Raw genomic sequence first — 25151 nt, 5'->3', positions numbered from 1 at the left:
ACATTTATACAGGTTATCAAGCTGAAACACACAAAGAAAGCCCACCATATAACGACTTGCTCAGTAACGCAAGGTGTGGAGCTACTGAGTGGCTTTATGGAATGCAGGAGAAAGTGTCACTGATGAAGGCTACAGACCTAAGGATCACCCATCTAATGAGTCTGCTGCTCAGTCTGCTGACAGCACAATGTGTTATTAATTCATACAAAACTTTTTTTTTTTATAAGTTTTATTTTGCACATTTTACTTTTTTCATTTCACAGAAAGTTTAGCTGCATATTTTTCTCTGTTTGCATCCACGCAAATTTAATTTTGCCAACCAGGGATTTTATCTGACGGCTTTCTTTTTTTTTTGTACTTTTTTTGTTCATTTCATTTTTTTTAGTATTTTCTTGAATTTCTTTTTTTTTTTTATTTTAAAACGAGTCCATCAAGGAAAGCTCTAAACCCTTCTCCCCCTCCTCCTTTTTCCCCGATCCCTCCCATCCCAAAATGCATATGTGGCGCTTGGGCACTCAACATTGCCTTGAGAACCCCTTCACCCCCGAGATCTAGGGCAACCTGGCACTGTGGGGGGGATTGGGACATCAGTACACATCTGGCACTGGCTGCTCATGGAGAGCCTTACTGCTGTGGAAGAGACTTGTAGCAGTAACCTTGCACCACAGCTCTATAGGGAACACTTGCCCCTGCTCAGAAGTGAAGGGGTTTAACTTTAAGCTTTTTCCCAGTTTTGTTATATTATCTTCAGCACACGTTACACAGGGACGTCATCCTCAAAGCTTGTCTGACAGCTTTTTCTCTTTTGCTCTGTGTCCCCCTTTTGGCATTGCACTCTAGGGGGGTATAGAAGCCAATCCACAATGGTTCTCTGTTCAGGAGGTGCCGTCTGAGTGGCCTGGGTAACCGATCTTCACTGAAGATGGGGGGAAAAAAAACAAACACACATCAGCATAAATAAATATATGTTTTTATATATAAGGCCTGCTAACATTTGTATTCCCAAGTTTCAAATTCCTTTGTGTTAAATAAGGCAAATACTATTTCTTCCACCTTTACTTGATTCTATGGGAGAACATCGATATATGCCTGCTTGTTTATTGCCAAATACACAATGCATTATAAATATGGCACTGTCTATCACTGACTATATCCAATTACTGCAACTTATTTTGCTGTTGCATAAAACAATGAGAATTTTTCAAATGTTATTGCATACGATTTCAATCTATTTTAAATTTATATTAACCATAGATTATTTCATTATTTTTTTTCTTTAGTAGTTTTACATCCTGTTGTACAGGGCATTAGAGGAACAAGGCATGTATACGTTCCAAATGAGCATCAGATTATAAAACAGTGAAGAATGGTAGCTACACAGAAGTCTTTTTCCCTATACCGCTACACACTGCTACGAACTTGCTACTGGAAAGACCTCTATTGGATACTAAGTTATTCATGTGTACTGTGCGAAAACATCTATTGCCAGTGGTAAGTGGTGTGTTTCTATATTCTAATAAAGTCCTATAAAGCAGCACTGGATACTGTGTCAGTGAACTATACTAAGGCTATATGGAATAAGTGAGCTTTCACGTTTAAAGTGGTCTTGTCTTGTAATGGACTATTGCCACTAGTTTATATGGTCTTATGCAGATTCTTATTTTATACAGAAATATGTTTTAATATAAACATGTATCGTATGTATATTACCCCACTCCCGGGAGTTTTATATAACTGTTGTATTATTATATGTGGTTAATGCGCCAATAAAGTGCTTATTAAATTTTCCTATGTTGTGTGTGACAAGTGCCACCACTAACATGTATATACGTAAGTATATCTCTCTCCTATTACAGTAATTTGTTACTCTTCAAGAATTGGCTTTAATTAGCGGGTACCAAAGGACAGGAATGGTAAATTTGGGAGAAAAGTATCATTGAACACATGGATTACGATAAATGGATTTTACATTAAGATGTCTCTTCTCAAGCATCAACTCTGGATTCACAACATTTAACCCTTGAAAACCGGCGTCACTGTAAATAAATGTCTGAAACCTGCAGAATGTAGTAAATGTGTATATAGAATATCAGGTCACTGCCCTCCACAGCTGTTTCACAGAGGCACAATGCCGTACCGCACAAGAAGCACTCACTACATGACTTGAGTGAGTCTGAATGCTGTCCAGTACTTGTCTATGGCATCATTTATGCAGGTTTGTTGTTGTATGCCACCATGCTACGGACTATTTAGATGCTGGCCAACTCCATTTCTGAGCGTCATTTAAAACCAGCTTCGTTTGACTTTAAAATTATTGCAGCTTTAAAAATATGAGAAGACTTGTAGGAGTTCCTGCAGCTGCACCGGATAGCACCCAATTACATAAGCCTCCTCATCTGAGTCTCTACTGTAGGGCCAGAATTTGGGATATCGGAAGAAACACCTACTGAAACCTGGTGTCAAATAACAGGACCAGAACCAGATTGGATTTTGTAAATTTAATACCTATACGTTGCTCTCCAGAGTAAAAACCGCCACGCTCAAGTTTTGACAGAGCAGGGACTCTGAATTGGGCTTGATTAGAAGGTCATCAAAATGACAAATGTTTAACAAAGCCGGAGTTTAACCCATGGAAGAACTGAGAAACCAAAGACCAACAGGTATCTAGAATGAAACTAAACAAGGGAGGGACCTTTTCATCCCCCAGATGGATTCCTAGGAAGAGTTTTTTCAGTGAGTAAAAATCATATTTCCTTTTTCATCCATCTGAGGGATGCCTTACATCTGGGATATACCAAAGCAAGCCAATTAAGGGGGGGGCGCATCAGAACTGACCACTCTTAAAGAATTTCCACCCAACACTGGCATCACTTGCGCCAAGTGTATGGAAGCGGTAACATTTTGTAAAAGTGTGTACGGATGACCAGGTAACTGCTTTGCAGAGCTGCTCAACCGAGGCACCATGCGATACAGCCAAAGAAGCCCCGATAGCACAGGTCAAGTGGGCCCGAATTGTGGCCGGACCCGGCACATTCGAGGACAAATATACTTGCCCAATGGCAGAAGTGACCCATCTAACCATGGATCCTTACTAGGCAGGCAAACCTCTTTTTGGTGCATCAATCAACACCAACAGGAAATCCATACACCTCAAAGAAGCAGTACGGTCCAAGTAAATGCCTAAAGCACGTACCACATCCAACAGTGCTAAAGAATACACTTCATTAGTTAGTCACGGAATCCTGGCGAAAAGCCGGAAAGACAATATCCTGGTTAATGTGGAAAGTTGATGCCACCTTTGGATGAAAGGAAGGTTTATTGCGTAACACTACCCTATCCTCATGAAAAATGCGAAGCGGAGATTTACAAGAAAGATACCCTTCTGGCCAAAGCAATAGCCAAAAGGAAAGCCACCTTCAAAGTAAGATATCGCATTCTACAGTTTCTAAAGACTCAAACGGTGCCTTTTGAAGTGCCTCCAAAACTAAATTCAAGTCCCAAGGAGGAATCGGCGGGACAGAAGGAGGCTGTATGCGAAGAACACCCTGCAAGAAGGTTTGAACTTCAGGAATTAAGGCCAATTTCCTTTGAAACAAGATTGACAGGGCCGTAATTTATCCTTTAAGAGAGAACAATCTAAGACCCTTAACCAACCCCTCTTGCAGAAAAGACAAGAGACGAGATACTCAGAACCTTTCAGGTTTGAACTTGTGTTGCTCACACCAAGAAATATATATCTTACATATCAGATGATAAATCTGGGCAGTAACTGGTTTGTGAACCTGTATCTTGGTTTTCACCACAGATTCTGAAAACCCCTTGGCCCTCAAAACATTGGATTCAAGAACCATGCCGTCAAAGCCAAGCGATACAAACTGGGGTGACGGCATAGACCATAAAGCAACAGATCTGTATGCAGGGGAAGACAATATGGGACGTCTGCCAACATGGTCCGAAGAATTTGTACCAATTACGGCGCGGCCAGTCTGGAGCCACCAGAATGACCTACCGTGCCACTGATCGAATCTACTGAATTACCTTTGATAACATTACCAGAAGAGGAAAGACGTATCCTAGTTGGAACACCCAAGGTGCTGTCATGGCATCCACCAGAGAGAAGCCTGAGGATCCCGGGACGGAGATCCGTAACTTGGAAGTTTCTTGTTGAGACAAGAAGCCATTAGATCTATGTCTGGAGATCCCCATCTGGCAACTATTGCTGCAAACACCTCCTGGTGTAATTCCCATTCCCCTGGATGCACACTGTGGCGACTTAAGATGTCCGCCACCCAGTTGTCCACCTCCGGAATGTAAATTGCTGAAATAGCTGGAATTCAATTTTATGCTCAATGACGGATGGGTGAAACCTGCCTCATTACTTGCGTGTGACACTGCTTTTTTATGTAAGCAACTGCCGTGGCATTGTCTGATTGGATTTGCACTGGTATATTCCTTATCACTTTCCTTCTATTTTTTCCCCTACCACCTTTTGTACAGCTAGAACAGAACTCTGTTTAGAACGGATGCGATCGCGGAGGACATCGTTGGGACACTGATTGGGCTATTTACTTCAGCACAGCGTTCCTAAGTCTGCCGGCAGACGCCTTTCTCACTCTTAAGGGGCCTATCCATTTAACGATATGAAAGTCTGAATCGTCCAGGGTTCAGACTTTCATGTCGCTGAGGTGCGGGCACTGCACTGAAAGACATTCACTGAACATCTTCAATGCAGGAGCCCAACCTCCCTATCTATTAACATGCCGAACCTGACGACCGTCGTCAGGTTGACCGGCATGTTCGATAGATAGTCGGGGTCGGCAAGGACCCAGCCGGCTATCCACTAGCAGACTTTCTGCACGTTCCGACCAAAACCAGGAGGTATCGTGCAGAAAGTAGGCAAATGGATAGGCCCCTTTAGATACTGGACCGCCAAGAAGGGATACAGAGAGGACCAGCTTACCCACCATATTCAAACTCCTAAAGGAGGTAAGTCTCCACATTTAGGGAAGTTTTGGATGCCGCACTCGCTAATACGGGAGAAGGGATTGTATATTGTACCTTCAAACTACGAAGGAACCTTATTGTAGGAAAATTACATACAAGAGCACCCACTTACAACTTTATTCAGAACCTAACCTGTAACTGTGGAGGGTTACTTAGGTTTTTTGACTATATCCATTTACTTTTAAACATCTAATCAAGTACACGTGTACTGAGTCGCTGCTCAGTGCATATCTATTGTACAGAACTTATTTGGAATATTATATATTTTCAGTGACTGTACCTATTTTATATACTTTTTAGTATTCAAACAATACTAAGTTGCAACTTAGCGCATATTTCTGCACGGATCCCATTTGGAATACAATATTTATGTTGTTTGTCTTGTTTTGTCTATATATATATTGTTTTAGTATACCGGTATTAGAATGTAGCAGTATATACATTTTTTATACCACCTGCACCATTTTTTATATAAATGTGATATTGTATTATAGAAGTTTTTTTTACTTCCATTACATTTAGTAAAGTATTATATATGTTTCTTTAAAATAAACCCATTTTTATAAACTTTATTTTGTCAGAGGCATTTCTTATTTACCTGAGCATGACATTTTATAAAATTGTTTATTTGATGGTGAGCGCTGGAATAAAACCCCTTTTTTAAATTATTGGTTACACTCTCAGAATAGGACAGGTGGATCTCTGTTTTTAATTTTTTTCCTAGCAGCTATCATTAAATAACAGGTTAAGCGCAGCCTTACACATCACCCTTAGGATGAGGGCTAGGCTGAGAATGGTGACGGTTAGGATTAGGCACTAGGGGGAGGGTTAGGGCTAAAATAACAAAGTGTTATTTTTGTGTCGTCTCTTGACCTTTTGATCATGTCGACCAGTTGACTATGTCAACCTATTGACGGTCTATCTAAATACTGTAGATCTTTCAATCCACACCCTTCACAGGTGTGTCAAAATCACAGGCTGCGCATAAATCATCTGTTTTCTGGATTTTCAACTAGTATCTTAGAATTACATTTTCAACATGTATAAAAAGGTACGCCGGAAGACCGAAGAGTCAGAATCCTGGGAATCTGTGTGATTCACCGCCGTCCGCATGGCTGGCGGTTCAAATCCCGGCAGCGGTAGCCTGACAGAGGAGGAAATCCCGATCGTCCCCAGGTAAGTATAAACTAACCTTGTTTTACCCCCTAACCCTCCTTTAGGGTACCTAACCTTAACCTCCCTCCCTGTGCCTAAACCTAACCCCCTCTTCCCCGCCGCCTAAACCCAAGTCCCCCGGGGGGGGTGCCTAACCCGAAGTCCCCCCCGGGAGCCCTAAACCTAACCCTCCCCCCCCCCCCCCCCTTGCGGCTGTCCGTGCCCGGCATCCCTTCGATTGGGATGCCGGTAAAATGACAGGCGTCTAGAGTTAGACTCCTGTCATTTAACCCTCGCCGGGATTAAGTAGTCTAGTAGCCGGCGGTTGGCATTCCAACTACTGGCTTCATAAATTTATACTGAATCCTGATATGTAATAGTCCAATAGTATGGTGCTCAAATGCTGTGTAGTCCAAGCCAAATAATTACCAAGTCCAATGTCCAATATGAATAAGGGATCCCAATTTAGCAGTGCTGGCAAGCTTTTGCATCAGTCCAGTCCCCTGGTCATGAGTATGGCGGTGAGCTGGTACAGCTGAATAGGCATGTAGATGGATCCTGCGACTGGCACTTCTTGGTTAGAAAGGGGGGTGGCGGAGGATGTCACAACCAACCAACTGACGCATTTCGCTGTGTCAGAACCACAGCTTTATCATGGGTATCAGCTCACCACCATACCCATGACCAGGGGACCGGACTGATGCAAAAGCTTGCCAGCACTGCTAATTAGGACCCCTTATTGACATTGGACTTGGTAATTATTTGGTTTGGACTTGCGCACTATACTATTTGACTATTACACGCTTCTGAGCACCTATGGACTAGTTATCAATGGTGGATTGGATGATACTTTTATTTTATTTCATTTTTATGATTGAATTTACTGCATATGTTTTTATTTTTATTAAATAATTCCCTTTATCATTCAGTCCATTCTTAGCGCTGTACCTTTGAAGGGGAGGGAAGTTGGGAGAAGCATACACGCTGCTCTGCTATAGATGCTGTGCGCATGCCCCATGGGAGATGCTGGGCACGCCCCCATTAGTGACGTAAACGGTGCGTCATCAGACCACGCCCCCTTTACGATCTGACCACGCCCCCTTTTCGGCACGTGAAGGTCCCGACTCATTCACTGCAAATGTTGGGAGGTATGCCCTAGTGCGCCCACATGCAGAATGTGTGATACAGAATAGATACTCAACGTGGAAAACAGGCTAGGTGGTGTAAGAGCACAGCTTTCGGCACACTATCCAGGCAACCCCCTAGTGCGTCCACATGAAGAATGTGTGATACAGAATAGATACTCACTGTGGAAGACAGGCTAGGTGGTGTAAGAGCGCAGCTATCAGTACCCTATCCAGGTAAGTACACCCCCTAGTGCGTCCACATGAAGAATGTGTGATACAGAATAGATACTCACCGTGGAAAACAGGCTAGGTGGTGTAAGAGCACAGCTATCAGCACACTATCCAGGCAAACCCCTAGTGCGTCCACATGAAGAATGTGTGATACAGAATAGATACTCACTGTGGAAGACAGGCTAGGTGGTGTAAGAGTGCAGCTGTCAGCACCCTATCCAGGCAACCCCCCCTAGTGCGTCCACATGAAGAATGTGTGATACAGAATACTCACTGTAGAAGACAGGCTAGGTGGTGTAAGAGCACAGCTATCAGCACACTATCCAGGCAACCCCCTAGTGCGTCCACATGAAGAATGTGTGATATAGAATAGATACTCACTGTGGAAGACAGGCTAGGTGGTGTAAGAGCGCAGCTGTCAGCACCCTATCCAGGCAACCCCCCCTAGTGCGTCCACATGAAGAATGTGTGATACAGAATAGATACTCACCGTGGAAGACAGGCTAGGTGGTGTAAGAGCGCAGCTATCGGAATAACCTGGTGAAATCTCTCAGAGCCCAACACACTTGTTTACATTCCTCAGCACTGCAAAACACACATAAATCTGTTTAAACAACCCAGCAGAGAAACGTATTGGATAGACCAGAGGTTCCCAAACTCAGCCCTTAAGGCACCCTAACAGTCCAGGTTTAAAGGATATCAATGCTTATCCACAGGTTATTAAGTTAGTACCTCAGTCAGTTTGATTTATCCACCCGTGCTCAACCATGGATATCTTTAAAACCTGAGCTATTGGGGAGCCTTGAGGACAGTGTTTGGGAATTTCTGCGATAGACTCTACTCTGAGCAGTAGGCCAGTGATGATGATGATATATGCAAACTGTGGAAACAATGCTGTTCAATACTACTTAAATAAAAGCAGAAATAATAAGATATTAAAAAATATAACAATACTATAACCATGCTGATTTATAATGGATATATTTAATCTATAAAGCAGCAACATAAGGTTTCATTAGCAGCGTGTATGTGCATGGAGTATGCAATATTGGGTTTTAGAAATGTAGTGCTCTATACAGCTGTGTAAATGCACAACTATTCCAGTTATTATTTGTTAGTGTTGTCTGGTGTGCTTTAACATTTGCACTGAAACACTTGACTATGCTTGAAACAGTGCTGCCATTGTCTCCTGTTCAGTGCACGTGTCATATAGCTATATTAAAATGAAGTGCAATGGTTCCAGCATTGCATGAATGGAACTAAATGCATAAATTTGCACATATGCAGAGGTGTAAAAATGTTTACAAAGTACCTGGAATCCCAGATTTTCATGACCTCTATGGTGGCACAGCCATTACCCGCCCCCCCTTCCCTCAGCTAGTGCATAGCGTCCTCAAAAGGGAGACCAACGAGGCGTGGCCACAAAGCATCTGCCAAGTATAATGGGCTCATCCCAGCTCTCAACAGCCCAATCCATACGCTTGGCTGCATTGTCATCATCAATGTGCCCTTCCACCAGCTCTATCATTGGTGCAATAGAGGTGCCTGCATGCATACGCAGAGTTTGCAATCCCATCCCATCATTAAGCCCTTACAGAACTTAGCCTATGTGGGGACGCCCCATTACAACACAGCTAGGCTCCACTTGCAGCTGAAGGGGCATCAGACCATGTGTTTTTACATCAGGACACAATTAACAATATCAAGTCACCACCATGTACTAAAATGTCATGTGTCAAATAACCCTTAACATATTACTTTACTTTTATTCAACAAAACAGACTCCAACATAATAAACCTCAAGTGAATTCGTAAATTCTGCTTACATATCATTAAATCATTATAGCATATCATTAAAGGGCAAACTAGATGGGCCAAGTGGTTCTTATCTGCCATCAAAAGTTCTATATATAAAAATAAAATAAAAGGTAACTGCGCTAAGTTGAAATGATGAAGTTCATGTCAGTGTTGACCATCAGGAAGTGTTACCATATCCATACAAAAGCAGAGCCTTTGTCACTTTGGTCTGGATAATTCAGGTTAGTGTTAACACCACACCCAGGAGAAAAGATATATGGAAGTCGATTCAAAAAAACGCAATGTCGGCAAAGTCTCATTTTAGTATGGCACATTGTTTCCAGCAAACCGTAGAGGTGTGAAGGAACACTTGCCAGGTTGCTGGTGCCGTATATGGTGAATTTGTATGCAGCCAAGGACGGCGGTACATCACCTGTAATTGAATCAGCCCCATTTAAATTTACCTTAAGCATCTGTTTATCAGTCCGGAAAAGGTTATAAATTTACAGTGAGAAAGATTTACAAACGAAGAACCCTGAAGACAGTTGACAATCTTCCCAGTAGTAGGTGTCTCAGCATATTCACCCTAAAACCAGAATGCTATGAGAAATCTCAAAGAACCCAAAAGTTACATCAAGGGATGTATAGGTTTTTGACAAGATAAATGCTAATGCTCACTAGAAAAACGATTAAGAAAGTATGGCTTACATGAATGGATAGTCAAGAGATGAACCCTTCTCTCTAAATAATCACCACAACACAGCATAGACTTCTTTGCATCTAAACACAAATCACTAGACTATTGAAACAATATCCTATGGATAGACAAGCCCATAGTGGGGTGGTTTGCTCTAATCAAACTTGAGTAAAACCAAATATAGGGTAGCACCATAAAATGCCAACCATCAAGCATGTAGGTGGAGAGGTGATGAGTTGGGGTTATTTTTCTGACACCCGAACAAGATACCTTGCAGTCGTTGAGTCCGCCAGGAACTCCTCTTTGAAACAAAGGGGACTATGTACTAAGCCTTGGAGAGATAAAGTACCAACCAATCAGCTCCCGTCACTGTACAGGCTTTGGTGTCTATTTACTAAGCCTTGGATTGAGATAAAGTACCAGCCAATCAGCTCCTGTCATTTTTTTCAAACACAGCCTGTGACATGGCAGTTAGGAACTGATTGGAGGAATATGTGAGAACGTAAGTTCATCATCATATGCACAGCAGCAAATCTACAGCTGAATGACTAAGACGACTGGTAATACAACATCACTGGTTGTTTGTATTAACCTGATAGCCAATGTTTGCTACAGCCCATTATTATTATATTAGAACTACTAGTGTAACTACTGATACACTGGCTCATTGATCTACATGGCAAGAGTGGTAGATCATTTCTGTTTAATCTAAATAAATATATTTACAAAGACACAAACATCTAGGAACTAGTGAATTAGTAACAGGATAGCAATAATGGAAACCAATTTGGTTAGAGTGCGCCAAATTAAGGGGGGGGGGGGGCGGCCAGGGTGCACACTGTGGGAATCAAACCACCTGGCAGGAATTGCTAGAGCTTGTAGTACCTTGTACAAGTCAAGGTTGGGGTCTTACTGACCCAATTGTTACAGGAAGGCTTCCGGGTGCCATTGCACAGCATTTGCTCTGTTGTCAGGTCTTCGGCTGGACAGACTCCACAGCGAACTCACACTTAAACCATAAGCAGCACATCGCCTGCATATGCCAGACCCGGAGGCATCCGTGCAGAAAAATAGGGATTCAGGCAAGTTTGAGGACGGCCGGTATACCCTAACATGTGTGTGCGTATATCAAAGGTGGCGAGTGTACCACAGTGGGGAGGATAGGGGAGTGTAACAGAGTGAGTTGTGGAGGATGGGGAGAGTCCTACCTCATTGCAAGTGGGGTAGGGGGGAGTACAGCTCTGTGGGTGGAGACCTGTGTCTTGGCCCAAAGGAGTAGGGGGTTGCAATGACTGTGCTTTGGCCTTCTTTTAACTTTAAGCATGACAGTGATGCTGCAGTGTGAGCATCTTAGCTTTCATCATGAGGCAGTATTTAAGTATGGAAAATAAGAGAAGCGGTTGGAGACTGTAGAGGTGTTATTTATTTACATTTACTTATACAGCACCAGCATATTCTGCTGCATTTGGGAACAAAAACACTAATAAAACAAGACTGGGTAATAACAAGCTAAGAGGTAAGAGGGCCCTGCTTGCAAGCTGACAATCTATAGCGAAATAGACAATTGATTCATGAGAAGTGCTACATATTGCAAATTGTTCCAGCCAGATTGCAGAGGTACATGGTGGGCTGTATGCTCCAGTCACACAGCAATGTTGGTCAAGGGTCAGCGGGATGTGTGAATGTAGAATGCTGGTACTATCTTAAAGTAACAGAATTCGCACAGGTGGGAGGGGCCAGAGCTCATAAAAACCGGTCATGACATGCCAAAGTGATGACAATTATTTATCAGATATTAATGCAGTGATTTTTGTAGTTTCAGAGGAATTATTTTTTTTTTTTACTTTAATAACAAACTTGTTTTACTCACAGGAGAATATACAGCTTCTTTTTCTACTGACTACTGGTACAATTACTTACTGCTCATTGCACTGTAGGAGAATTAAATGGATTCTATTATTGGGCTATGGTGCTTGAGCCAGTTTAATGGGGGTGATTAAAGAAAGAATGGAGAGTGAATGATGATCAGAGACTGATTCTAGATTCCTAGTGATTGGAGGTGTAAAGGTGCATAGATACGGAACCATATATAGTTACGATATGAACGATAACGATATCGTTAATTTTTATGCAGTGAACAACCAATGATGACCGTTCCTGCATGAACGATAACAATATATATGAGCGTTCGTACATGCAGGCCAACCTGGACAATATCATCAACTTTGCCTGTTCAGAAATGTGGCAGGATGACTTCACTGAAACATATCTTTCAAGTCGTTGGTGGTACAGATCGTACCGTGTGTATGCAGCTTGTCCTGGCTTTTCAAGTGTTTCTGGAAGAAGGTATAGTTAAGGGAACTTAATAACAAGAGATATGGTAAGAACTTACCTTTGTTATCTCTGTTTCTACGAAGTCCATAGGGTCCACAGGGTTGACCTTGGGGTATAGCTGGATCTGGATCCACGGGCACGACGCAGTTAAAGCTTTTCCTGCTCCCAGGATGCACTTGGGTCCATCCTCGTCTACACTCCGCCCCCGAGCCACAGGCACCTCAGTTGGTAAGCAGCCAAGGCCGGAGGAGGAGACTAAACAGAGAGAAGGAAGACTGGAACACACAGAAACCATACAGAAATGGGAGACGGAAAACCGGTGACCAGCCGCACAGCCCATATGAAGCCAGGTGCGTCAGGGCGGGTGCCCTGTGGACCCTATGGACTTCGTAGAAACAGAGAAAACAAAGGTAAGTTCTTACCATATCCCTTGCTTTCTACTTCAGGGTCCATGGGGGTCCACAGGATTGACCTTGGGGATGTCCCAAGCAATTCAACTAAGGGCAGGGACGCTCCTGTGCAGAAAGAAGAACCCGGTGCCCGAAGGATGTATCCTGAGAGGCAAAGCTGTCAAAAGCATAGTACCTCAAAAGTGTCTGAATGGAAGACCAGGTGGCCGCCTTACATAGCTGAACAGCAGAGGCGCCACATCTAGCAGCCAAAGAAGGACCCACAGAACGAGTGGAATGAGCCATAACAGAGGCTGGAACAGGTAAACCCTCCTGTGCATAAGCCTTACAAATAACAGAACAAAGCCAACGGGCTAACGTTTGTTTGTTGGCAGGCCAACCCCCCCCCTGTGAAAACCAAAGAGGACAAACAAAGAATCAGACTTCCTAACGGAAGAAGTCTGGTCCACATAAATTCTAAGAGCACGGACTACATCCAACGAAGCCTCACCAGCTGAAAGATCAGGTGACTGAAAAGCTGGCACGACAAGTTCCTGATTGATGTGGAACTTCAAAACCACTTTAGGCAAAAACTCAAGACGAGTACGAAGCAACCCTCTGTCCTGGTGAAAAATCAGAAAAGGGGGACGACAGGAAAGTGCCCCCAATTCTGACACCCTCCTGGCAGAAGCAATTGCCAGGAGAAAAACAGTCTTATACATTAACCACTTGAGTTCCACCGACTCAAGAGGCTCAAAAGGAGGACCCTGCAGGACCCGAAGAACCACCTGCCAAGTCCCAAGGAGCCACAGGAGGCACAAAGGGAGGCTGGATTCGGGGAACACCTTGGAAAAAAAGTGTGAACATCTGGCAGTGTAGCGATCCTTCGTTGGAACCACACAGACAGCGCGGACACAGGGAGGCAAGACGTAAACCTAGGTCCAAGCCTGATTGCAGAAATTCCAAGATCCTAGAAACTCTGAACACCTGAGGATCACCACTGAAAGTAAATGCGCCACACCCTGTGGTAAATCCGTGCGGAAGCAGGCTTGCATGCTCTGAACATTGTACTAATAACCGAACCAGTGAAGACCCGAGACCTTAAGACTGCTGTCTCAAGAGCCATGCAGTCAAAGACAGCCGACCCAGATCCGGGTAAAGGCAGGGCCCTTGAGACAATAGGTCCTGACGCTGAGGAAGAAGGTACGGAGCGTCGATGGAGAGGCTCCTCAGATAGGTGTACCAAGGCCGTCTGGGCCACGCTGGAGCCACCAGCACGAGCGAGCCGCCGTCCTGCTGGAATTTCAGGACCCGAGGCAGCAGGGATATCGGAGGAAATAGGTACGCCAGTTGAAACGTCCATTTCACCGATAGCGTGTCCACCAGACTTGCGCCTGCGTCTCTTGTCCTTGACCCGTACACGGGCAACTTGTAATTGTGATGGGAGGCCATCAAGTCCAGCTCCGGCAGCCCCCATCTGTCCATGAATAGCTGAAACACCTCTGGGTGAAGCGACCATTCCCCGGGATGCACGTTGTGACGGCTGAGGAAGTCCGCCTCCCAATTGAGGTCTCCTGGGATGAAGACTGCTGAGATTGCTGGAATGTGGCATTCCGCCCAAGCAAGGATGCGAGACACCTCCGACATCGCAGCCCGACTGAGAGTTCCTCCCTGGTGGTTGATGTACGCCACCGTGGTGGCGTTGTCAGATTGAACTTGAACCACCCTTTCTTGAAGAGCGGTGCCAGACGACTGCAGGGCCCTGTACACAGTCCGCAGTTGCAGGATGTTGATGGGGAGAAGTGCTTCTTCCACAGTCCAACGTCACTTCAGGGACAACGAGCCTGTCACTGCCCCCCAAACCCGGAGACTGGCATCTGTTGTGAGCAGGACCCAGCCGGGATCCAAAAGGGGCGCCCCTGAAGCCACCAAGCCAAAGACTGCCGAACCTCCGGGGACAACACCAGCATCTGAGACCGGATCCGGTGAGGTAACCCGTTCCATTCCGATAGAATCAGTCCCTGCAGGGGCCTGGAATGGAACTAGGCAAATTCCACCATGTCGAATTCCGACACCATGGAACCCAGAACTCTCATTGCCGAATGGACCGACAGGCGGCAACTGCTCAGGCAACTATGTATCCGCAGCTGTAGGGAGGAAACCTTTTCCGGAGTCAGGAAGATCCTTTGCTGACGAGAATCTAGCAGGGCTACCAAATGAACCATCCGCTGTGATGGAATCAGGGAGGACTTTCTCCAATTTATCAACCACCCATGCGCTTGTAGACAAGCGACCGTCAGGTGGAGATGTTGAAGCAGTACCTCCGGAGAGCAAAAGGAGGTCGTCTAAGTACGGCAGCAGCTGTAAATTCTGGCTCCGAAGATGTGCGGCCATGATCACCATCACTTTGGTGAATACCCTTGGTGCCGTGGAGAGGCCAAAAGGTAGCGCCCGAAACTGGTAGTGATGTTGTAGGATAGCGAACCTCAGATACCGCTGGTGCGAAGGTGCTATCGGAACATGGAGATAGGCGTCCTGGATATCCAGGGAGACCATGTGATCCCCAGGTTCCATTGCCAGAATGATGGAACGTAACGTTTCCATCCTGAATTTGGAAACTCTGAGGAACTTGTTCAAAGGACTTCAAATTGAGGATAGGGCGATGAGAACCATTTGGTTTCTGCACCAGAAACAGAGTAGAGTAGTACCCCGTCCCTCGTTGTGACTGAGGAATGGGAACAATGACCCCTGATTTCAGCAAGGACTCTATAGCTGCCTGAATCTGTAAAGCTTTGGTTTTGTCCTGAGAAGGACTCGTGCAGAAAAACTGGTGGGGCGGTCGGTGGCGAAAAGACAGGGCATACCCCTGGGAGACCACTTCTCGAACTCAGGCATCTGTGGTGGTATTGTGCCAGCACTGGGCAAATTGAATTAGTCGGCCTCCCATTCTGAGGTCCCCCCAGAGGGAGGCCCGTCCCATCAGGCAGAAGGTTTATCTTCCTGCTTGGAAGAAGGGTGCCTAGCACTCCTGGCCTGCTTCTTGGGCTTAGAGGCGGCCTTGGTCGCCGACTACCTCGGGAGGGACTGACCTTTTGCCTTACCCTGAACCCGAAAGGACCGAAAGGAGGAGCTCCTCACCTTAGCAGGTGCTGAAGCCGAAGGGAGCAAGGCCGACTTGGATTTAGCCAGAGTATCCACTATTTTGTCCAAGTCTGGACCAAATAGCAACTCCCCATTAAAAGGTAAGGCCCCAGGCCCTTTGTAGAGTCTGCGTCAGCTCTCCAGGACCGCAGCCACAAGGACCGACGAGCAGACACAGCTGCAGCCGAAACCCTAGAGGCAAGCAGGCTGGCATCTAACAATGCTTCCCCAATATAGGAAGCCGCATCTCTCATCTGTCCTATTAACGATCTCTGGATATCCGGAGCATCGTCTGGAAAAGAATCCTCTAATGCGTTGGCCCAGCTCTCAACGGCTTTAGCCACCCAAGAGATGGCCATGGACGGATGGGCCACTGCCCCAGAGAGAGAGTAGATAGACTTTAAACAAGTCTCCACTTTCCTGTCCGTGGGATCCTTCAGAGAGGAGATAGACGGTAATGGCAAGGTAGCGCTTTTAATTAAGCGGGTATCATGGGAATCCACAGCAGGTGGAGTTTCCCATTTCCTGCAATGAGCCTCAGGTAAAGGATAGTTGGATGCCAACCATTTCTGTGGTTGGAATCTCTTACTGGGCGACTGCCAGGCCCCCGCCATATGATCCGTCAATTGGTCAGACGGGGGAAAAACATTCGAAGTTACCTTGGCCTTTTTAAAATTAGGATACTTCGACCTAGGAGCCGATGCATCCTCCTCTATGTGAAGGATGGCCCGCACCGCCCTAACCAATGCCGGCACATTAATGGAGGACTTAGTCTCCACATCCTGGGCCATGGCATCCGAGTCGGTGTCCTCATGTACTTCTCCATCATCTGAAGACACGTCCGTGTCAGTTAACTGCGCAGCCAGTGAAGCCGTAACGGGGCGCTTGGACGCCTTTGGGGGCATGTCACTTTGTAACATCGACTAAAAAGCCGAAGACGAGGCCGCCAGACTCTGAACAGAGCTGGAGAGTACATCCACCCAGGGTGGAGGAACTGCCTGAGGATACCCTTGAAAGGGAACCATGGACTGCTGCATCAATGAAGGAGGCACAGGCAATCCCGAATAAGGACCCACAGTCTGAGACCCGGGAGGAGACTGCAATAAATGCGGAATACCAGGGGAATGAGGGATGGTATGCTGGTGCAACACCCTAGTAGGGACTGAGGTTGGGACCGCTAAGCGGTCCGCGATTGACGCCAGCAACTGTAAAAATATCGCCCAAGGAGGATCCTGCGCCGTAGGGGGTTTAGAGGTGCCAGGCACTAGCTGGCACCGCCTGCACAGACCATCCTGTGATAAATCCTCCCTATCAACACCTGCAGAACAGCGTCTGCAGGAAAACACAGGAGCCATGGAGAGCTCAACCTCCTCATCAGACATGACAATAAATTTTCAATAAATATGTATCACCAAGAAGAGGTAAGGCGTATAACACCTGCGCACTCCCAAGTATGCAACACAAACAGCCCACAAAAAGGTACTGAGTAGCACACCACTGTATGTGACTGACCTCACAAATACTTAGATTTATATAAGTGAGGCACACAGAAAGAACACCCCTCCCCCACACACCTGCCGGGCCGTAGGAGAAGGAAAGGGATAGGTATAAGATGACAGTCAGCAGAAAATTAGTACAGACAGGCAGCACTAGCAAAAGTCACATACCATGCAGGAAGATAATACTCACTGCACCTTTCGCTACAATCAACCTCCCAGATTCAGTGTCTGTTCGCAGCGCTATAGCCCTCCCACAGTCCTTTTGCAGGGGAGAGGTACGCAGGGGGACCGGTCCATGCACCGCCTGGGAGATCTGCGTTTGCCACGAGAAGATGGCCGCCGGAGGGCTCTGAGGAGTGGCCGTAGGAGGAACAGCTCAGCGACGCCAGCACGCATGAGAGAAGGCACGCTGAGCTGAGGAGCCGCTAAACCAGGGAAGGCTGCTTCCCCTGGCTAGTGATTAACCCCAAGTACGCTGGTTCCCTTCCAGCAATTATTCCCTGGTGGTCCAGCGGTCACACAGGGTATTCCTAAAGAGGGGGAGCCCACCGCCGCTCCTACTGTCCCCAGGGACCGGCGGTGAGAGACTGCCTTTTTCCCCGCGGCTTACCTGTCCCCGTAGAATCCGGCAGCAGTCTGTGGGAGGTCCCGGAGCCCTGCTAGTACTGACTCCGGGGTCCCGCTGCGATCCCCAGATCAGTACTGGCGTCGCAGCGCCAGCAGGGTAGTGGCAGCGTGGACGTCCAGATGGACAGTCTGATTCTGCCGTTCTGACTTGAAAATAAAAAAAATTCTTCTTTTAAAAAAATTAAAAATAAGCTTAGGGGCTGCTAATGCAACCCCACTGCGCCTGGGCGACCCGACTCCGGCCGGGCACCAGCTAAAACTGAGGTGCCTGTGGCTCGGTGTAGAGGAGGATGGACCCAAATGCATCCTGGGAGCAGCAAAAGCTTTAACTGCGTCGTGCCTGTGGATCCAGATCCAGCTATACCCCAAGGTCAACCCTGTGGACCCCTTATGGACCCTGAAGTAGAAATTTATAATAAATGGTTAGTAAGGATAGTAGGGTTAGATCACTGGTTTTCAAATTCAGTCCACTAGTATCCCCACTAACAGGTTATGTTTTTAGAGGATTTCTGTCTCTGGAAACAGCTGGGATAATTACTGACCCACCAAATTAGATTATCTCTCTTGTGCATGATTAAAGAAACTCAGAAAACTTGACCTGAGGAGTACTTGAGGACTGGAGTTGAGAACAATTGGGTTAGATTATCTTAAAGGGGTTAATAATGTTAATGTGGTTAAATAAGGCAAGTAATTAGGGAGTTAAATAATAGAAATTATTTTATGAGGGCATTAAATCAATAATGAGGATGGTGGAGTTAATGGGACTAATAATGATAAAAGGAGTTGCTAGGAAAGTTGAAATAGTAAATTATTTTTGTAGAGGGGTAATTAGTAATAAAGATAGAACGCTCAGTGTACAGTATGGCAATCACTGGGTACGCACTGTGCATTGTATGGCAATCACTGGGTACGCACTGTGCATTGTATGGCAATCACTGGGTACGCACTGTGCATTGTATGGCAATCACTGGGTACGCACTGTGCATTGTATGGCAATCACTGGGTACGCACTGTGCATTGTATGGCAATCACTGGGTACGCACTGTGCATTGTATGGCAATCACTGGGTACGCACTGTGCATTGTATGGCAATCACTGGGTACGCACTGTGCATTGTATGGCAATCACTGGGTACGCACTGTGCATTGTATGGCAATCACTGGGTACGCACTGTGCATTGTATGGCAATCACTGGGTACGCACTGTGCATTGTATGGCAATCACTGGGTACGCACTGTGCATTGTATGGCAATCACTGGGTACGCACTGTGCATTGTATGGCAATCACTGGGTACGCACTGTGCATTGTATGGCAATCACTGGGTACGCACTGTGCATTGTATGGCAATCACTGGGTACGCACTGTGCATTGTATGGCAATCACTGGGTACGCACTGTGCATTGTATGGCAATCACTGGGTACGCTCTGTGCATTATACGGCGGTCACTGGGTACGCTCTGTGCATTATACGGCGGTCACTGGGTACGCTCTGTGCATTGTATGGCGGTCACTGGGTATGCTCTGTGCATTGTATGGCGGTCACTGGGTACGCTCTGTGCATTGTATGGCGGTCATTGTGAACACTATGCATTCTATGGTAGTCACTGGAATGCTACTTGCACTTCTTGGCGTTCACTAGTGTGTTCTCTGTATTTGTATTATATTTGTGTGCATTTTAATAAATATGCATTTATGATAGAAGTCGCCTTACTTCCTCTTTATAATGACATCTACCTTTTTTATGCTTTAAAAAAACTTTATTTATTATCCAGGGGGAAGTGGTCAGTATACGGCTGAGTACAAAAATCCACGAGATCGGTGTGAGATTGGGCCGCGAGTGGGCAAGTTTAGCTGCCATTGCAGCATTTCTATGCAACTCGCCGCCTAAGAGCAAATTACTATTTATAATATTGTAATTTACTCAATTAGGTTAAGGATTTTAACCACAATTTTATTCATTTTTATTTATTATAATATGCTCATTTATAATATATCAACAACTTTGCATAAATAAAGAAAAAAAGAATGAGTATTCTGATTGAAGAGTGCATAACCACAACTAGAGTCCTTTTCTCTTTTGGCTGAAAAAAAAAGAAAGAATGAAGGTTTTGGAATGGCCAAGGTGAATTCCAGACCCCAACCCAACGGAGTTGCCACTGAGCATAGAGATGTCCTCAAATTTCAGTGAACAGTTACATGGAGTGGGACAAAATACCTTAAATCTCATGTAAGAGACTAGTAAACACTTTAAGAAAACAATTCCTTCACATTATTGATGTTAAAGGCTGCTGGATAATTAGGTGTGCCTTTGTTTTCACACATGGCTTCTCCTTGTTGGTTAACTTATTTTTAAAATAAATACTAAATAATATCAGTTATGGGTTATTTGTCACATGAGATCATTATTAAATGTGTGCAGTTAGTGAGGATTAAATGATTTTTATTTACGCCTGGATATGTATGTGCGCTTAGTTTATTACAGGACTGTCTCAGTATGACCATACCTTGTGACTTGCTTATGGAAGTCTGTTAACTGTTTATGCGTTACTGTAATTGCCCCCCCTGTTGTCTCCTTTGGTAAACCTTTCAAAGATGTTTCCAGCCATCTACAAAATGTCTGATGGAGAAAAATAACAATTGTTAATTCATGTACTGGTTTTACTACTTCTACAGTAATGGCTGCATTGTAATGATCTAGCAAAATACAACTAATACCACACCGACGACCAGGGAAATACCCAGGTTTAATAACCTGTGAATTTCCAGAGTCTGTCACCGACCCTGGTACAGAGCAGGGTTGTGAACCCAGGTCTTCAACTAGGGTTCTTTTGGATTTACATATAGCAAACGATGCGTGTTCATGTGCAAAAGCCTGGGGTTTTGCACTTTGTGAGAAAAGGGTATAAAAAAACCCCCCAAAATATCCTCTTATACTATATTCGGTCTCCAAACACTACCAAAATGCTTTATGTACCATCTACAAGGAATACACTATTTACATGAGTGAGCAGCTTCAACATCAAGCTATACTGCTAGGCCTTACACTCTATGGTATCTGCTTTCCTTACCGGCCTGTCGAAGACCATGATCTCCCAGATGACTTCAGCAACATCAGGCAAGGTGTAGGGTGGGAGACAGAAACAGCACACCTGTAGAATCTGACTGATCAGCTGCTGCCCAACCTGGCCCAGTACTTGTTGGATCAGGCTCTTGCGTAACTCAAAGTTCTCCTCGTGCTGAGTGAGAAGACAGATGAGCTGTTATGAATAAGACAAGACTTCAAGGGTGAAAAAACTCTGACATTAAAGATCTTACCCTAATGAACACACAAAAGAAACAGACATTGAGTCACTGAATGAAATGAACATATAAAAAGTATACAATTGACTAATAGAACTTTTTTGGACAGGTGTTTTGCAAGAAACTGGAAAGCTTATTTCTACTCAAAGTAGAAATGAAAAAAAAAAAAACTTAGTGATTCATGCTTGGGAAATAAACCCTCAAATATATAATTTCGATAGCTACGGGGCAGATTCAATTAAAACACAGAAGTCACCGGAACAGGCCCCAGTGGATTCCTCACCTTAAGTGCAGACGGCAGTTTCTGCTCGGAACCTGTGAAGCTGCAAACAGATATTACCTACCATAATTGGCAGATATATGTGCAAGCTGCCCCCAAGTTTAGCAGAGACAGATTAAAACACAGAAATGTATCCATATAAGCATAAGGAATACACCAATAAAAGACATCATGTATGCACAGTGCTGCAAGAAACAATTATCCCTGATTTTATACTATAATACTGTGTATGCAGAAGGGGAAGAGGAATGGGTATGGCTGGGTGAACACCTAAAGATTTTCTGTCCAACCATCCAACTAGTTGATTGGTTGGAATGAAAGTCTGGTAAGGTATGAAAGCAAATGTTAATCAGCAATTTGCTCCCAAATGCCGGAAGATGGACAAAAACTGTTGTTTGAACAAATAGTTTAGATCAAACATTTAACAAACTTGTCTGACGACCATTTTCATCTGTTTTCTGGCATTTAGGAGCAAATTGCTGATCATCAGTTACTCCCATACGTTACCAGATTTTCATTCCAACTAATCAACAAGTTGGATGTTTGGACAGAAAATCTTTAGGCATGTACCAGCTTTAGAGTCAGGAGCTAAATCTGTAGATCTTATTGATGCAACAGCAGCACAGTGATATAAACTAACCATAATAATAGCTTACAAAGTCTAATTAAACATTCAGCGTATAACTACTATAATTCTTGTAACACAGGAACTTTTATCATAAAAAGAGGTTTTGGTTGCAGAAAAGGAGATTTATGTTCTTACCTGGTTAAATGCTTTTCTTCTGAATTCATAGGGGACACAGGCTTAGACCATGGGGTATAGGCTGGAGTAGGAGTTCGGGCACCAACTAGTTAAGCTTTCTTTCCCATTAGCCCCAGCTCCTTTTCCCCTATACCCCGCCCCTTACCCAAGGCAGGCCAGTTAAGTTAGCAAGCCCAGGGCAGGAGCGACAAAGAGGAGAAGGAAGGCAGACACACAGGTTCAAATACCCTGAAATGCTAAAAGGTGAATTGGAAGTAAAAACTCCGCAAGAAAAGGTACGTCAGGGTGGGCGCCCTGTGTCCCCCCCTATGGATTCCGAAGAAAAAGGATTTAACCAGATAAGAACAAAAATTATTTTTTTCTTCATCATACCAAAGGGGACAGAGGCTTAGATCATGGGACATCCCAAAGCCATCCCAAAAGGGATAGGACCTTCCTGTGCTGCGCTGAGAACCCTTCATCCGCAGTGGTGAAGGTGTCAAAAGAATAGAATTTGAGGAACTTGTGGGCAGAGAACAATATAGCTGCCCTACAAAGCTGCTCAGCCGAGGCACCCCGGCGAGCTGTCACAGAAGTTCCGACCAATCGGGTGGAATGAGCTGTCACCACAGACAGGGCAGGAAGGTCTGTCCAGCTGAGGGTGGGCTGACAAAACTGGGGGCCACAGAGTTGGTTGAAAGCCTAAATATAATAGGGGTGTTTCCGCGCTATTTTCAAGGAAAAGGGGGGAAGGTATCCTCTAATGGTATGTTTATAGGCTGCCACAGACCACTGTGATCCCTTTCTTGATCACTGAGATAGCAGAGTTGATTATGGGTTGGGTCTTGTTAGATGCACTAGGGGATGTGGTTTTTCAGCATATATGGATAAGGTATGAAAAATATATTACAATAATTACATATTCGATATTTAAAAAAATTGATAAAATTAAATAAAATATTTATTATGTATGTGTTACTGGTTGGCATAAATAAAATGTAAATATAAAGACAATACAATATGGTTATAGTAGTACATATGCGCAGTTAAAATAGAAAAGAAAAAACAATAACCGAATAAAACAATATGCAAAGAATAGACAATACTAGTAAAGATCGGGTATATTAACTGTTAATAGTCATAAGATTGGCCAATCCTCCTCCGTCCCCCTCCTTTCGCCGCCGCTGGCTGTCACTCTGTTCTCACCTCATGTTTCCGCGCCCTGTCTCTGCGCGCTTTCAGCTCCCTGATTGGTGGACACTTCCGGCCATCCACCAATCATCAATACGAGTGGCTGCTAACTGCGGGAAACAGATTGCCCCCAGATACAGAGAGAGTGTGGTGAAACGGTTGCCTATGCACGGCAGTATCACAGCCTGTGAGAGGATGCAGGCATGCAGACAGACGCAATTGTAGACAGGCTGATCACTGCCGCATCAACCACTGGACCACCGAGGCTCTTACTGGATAGGACACAGCCTGGGACACTAGGTGTTGCCATCAAACGTCAAACAAGAGTATGCAACTAAGGGGTAATGCAATGAGTACTTTTCTTGACCGGATCACAATAAGTGAGGCTTTTCCAGAAAGGAGTTACTGAACCCCACAACAAACACTCTAAGCTATCTAAATAGAAAAAAGACAGATAGAATAGAAAGAAAAAAAAAAAACACACTGACAATTGAAGAAAAACAAGAGATATGGTAAGAACTTACCTTTGTTATCTCTGTTTCTACGAAGTCCATAGGGTCCACAGGGTGACCTTGGGGTATAGCTGGATCCTGGATCCTCGGGCACCACGGAGTTAAAGCTTTCAGCTGCTCCCAGGATGCACTTGGGTCCAACCTCCCCTATACCCCGCCCCCGAGCCACAGGCACCTCAGTTGGTAAGCAGCCCAGGCCGGAGGAGGAGACGAAACAGAGAGAAGGAAGACTGGAACACACAAGAACCATACTCACAGAAATGGGAGACGGAAAACCGGTGACCAGTCACACAGCCCATATGAAGCCAGGTGCGTCAGGGCAGGTGCCCTGTGGACCCTATGGACTTCGTAGAAACAGAGATAACAAAGGTAAGTTCTTACCATATCTCTTGTTTTCTACTTCAGGGTCCATAGGGGTCCACAGGGTGACCTTGGGGATGTCCCAAAGCAGTCCAACTAAGGGCGGGGACGCTCCTGTGCTGATAGGAGAACCCGGCGCCCAAAGGATGCATCCTGAGAGGCAAAGGTGTCAAACGCATAGAACCTCAAAAAGGTCTGAATGGAAGACCAGGTGGCCGCCTTACAGAGCTGAACAGCAGAGGCGCCACGTCTAGCAGCCCAAGAGGGACGCACAGACCGAGTGGAATGAGCCTTAACAGAGGCTGGAACAGGTAAACCCTCCTGCATATAAGCCTCAATAATAACAGAACGAAGCCAACGGGCTAGATTCTGTTTGTTGGCAGGCCAACCCCTCTTGTGAAAACCAAAGAAGATAAACAAAGAATCAAACTTCCTCACAGAACTAGTCCGGTCCACATAAACCTGGAGTGCACGGACAACGTCTAAGGAAGTCTCCCCAGCCGAAAGATCAGGCGACTGAAAGGCTGGTACAACAATTTCCTGATTAATGTGGAACCTGGAAACCACCTTAGGCAGGAAATCAGGACGAGTGCGAAGCACCGCTCTGTCCTGATGAAAAATCAGAAAAGGGGGATGACAAGAAAGCGCCCCCAAATCTGAAACCCTCCTGGCAGAAGCAATTGCCAAGAGGAAAACAGTCTTAAAAGTTAGCCACTTGAGCTCCACTGACTCCAAGGGCTCAAAAGGCGGACCCTGTAAGGCCC

The 25151-nt window shown here is 45.1% G+C and overlaps 1 protein-coding gene across 2 annotated transcripts in view; it reads right to left on the bottom strand.

The window, feature by feature from the left end:
* Positions 1 to 221: 221 nt before the first annotated feature.
* TNPO3 (transportin 3) overlaps positions 222 to 25151 on the bottom strand; it is a 171605-nt gene continuing 146675 nt past the window's right edge. The window contains exons 20-23 of one of the 2 annotated variants that reach the window (XM_088468653.1): positions 21071 to 21259; positions 20507 to 20619; positions 8008 to 8102; positions 222 to 916 (exon numbers count right to left, since the gene is read on the bottom strand). In XM_088468653.1, coding sequence (XP_088324779.1) covers positions 8042 to 8102; positions 20507 to 20619; positions 21071 to 21259 — 363 coding nt within the window. In that variant the 3' untranslated portion in view covers positions 222 to 916; positions 8008 to 8041. The remainder of the gene's footprint in view (positions 917 to 8007; positions 8103 to 20506; positions 20620 to 21070; positions 21260 to 25151) is intronic. The other variant, XM_088468654.1, reaches the window with a different exon arrangement.

Source organism: Taudactylus pleione, unplaced genomic scaffold, assembly GCF_031769625.1.
Source record: "Taudactylus pleione unplaced genomic scaffold, aTauple2 ptg000086l, whole genome shotgun sequence".
Lineage (NCBI taxonomy): Eukaryota > Metazoa > Chordata > Amphibia > Anura > Myobatrachidae > Taudactylus > Taudactylus pleione.
The sequence above is the reverse complement of the archived record's forward strand: the minus strand, read 5'-3'. Positions and strand labels throughout refer to the sequence as shown.